The following is a 1,029-nucleotide window of genomic DNA, read 5'->3' as shown; positions in this document are numbered from 1 at the left end:
ACTCATGTTCTCTTACTGAGAAAGAAGAAAAAAAATAGCCCTTAGCTGTCAAGATGATTTAGCATGTTGCAAATGTCTGGACACACATTACGTTATTTGTCTATGTGACAAGAGAAGATACCCTCTCAAACCAGAGCTAATTAATTACCTGCATTATGGTGTATGTCCTACATACACCCCAGTGGAAGGTGTCCCTGCCCATGGCAGGGGGGTTGGAACTAGATGGTCTTTAAGGTCCCTTCCAACCCCAACCGTTGTGTGATTCTATGTATTTGTACGCACCTGAAGCGAAGCATGTGCTTCTAGAACACTGAAACAAGGGCTGTGGTTTTAGAAAACGGAAGTAATATTCTTCACAGCTGTTCAACCAAAACCTGCAGGATCTCTGGCAAAAGGATAAGCCTACCAGCAGTGCTGCCTAGCTTGGGAGCTCCAGTTCTGCTGCACTGATGGAATTTTGTCAGAAGTGGGAGCCCAAAGGACAAACCTTCAGGGGGATTTTCACAGCAAGAACGCAGCCTGTGTCCTGCCCCTTTCCGACTCGTGAGTTTGCCGGGCTGAGAGTAAAAGATCGAAGGGGAGCTGAAGCCAAAGACACAGCTTGTCTCCACATTAAGCTGCTCCATCCCCTTCTGCAAGGAGCTGCCCAGATGACCGAGCGCTCTGTGAAGCCCGGGCAGGGGAGTGATTAGGGACCTGCTTTGGAAAAAGAAGCCCTCCTTCCCACCAGCTCTGACACAACGGGCCTGTGCGTACGAAGCAGCTGTTGCCAGCGACAGACGGCCCAACCCCCGGCACCACGCTCCTGCAAACAGAGCGCTGCTGCAGAGGCAGGGGAGCTCATCTGCACCTTCGCACCGGCACCTCCAGCGCCAGGGCAGGAACCGACGTGGCCGTGGGTAACAGCCCAAACGAGGGCTGGGAGCGCAGGAACAGCCCGGGGCCTGGGAAGAAGCACACTTTCCCTCTGAGGGCAGTTCTCCCGGGTGGAGCTCCACCGGGGCGGGATTTAACCAACACGCTGCCCCC

At 53.8% G+C, this 1,029-nt stretch overlaps 1 protein-coding gene across 1 annotated transcript in view; it reads right to left on the bottom strand.

Annotated features, from left to right (window-relative positions):
* LOC104506246 (putative ATP-dependent RNA helicase DHX57) overlaps window positions 1-944 on the bottom strand; it is a gene marked incomplete at both ends in the record, with an annotated part of 7,974 nt that extends 7,030 nt beyond the window's left edge. Inside the window, one exon of the mRNA XM_010147139.1 lies at window positions 851-944. Within this exon, the coding sequence (XP_010145441.1) occupies window positions 851-944 (94 nt within the window). The remainder of the gene's footprint in view (window positions 1-850) is intronic.
* Between the last annotated feature and the right edge of the window lie 85 nt (window positions 945-1,029).

This window comes from Eurypyga helias, unplaced genomic scaffold (assembly GCF_000690775.1).
Source record: "Eurypyga helias isolate BGI_N326 unplaced genomic scaffold, ASM69077v1 scaffold3840, whole genome shotgun sequence".
NCBI lineage: Eukaryota > Metazoa > Chordata > Aves > Eurypygiformes > Eurypygidae > Eurypyga > Eurypyga helias.
Note: the sequence above shows the minus strand (reverse complement) of the source record. Positions and strands in the feature narration are given on the sequence as shown.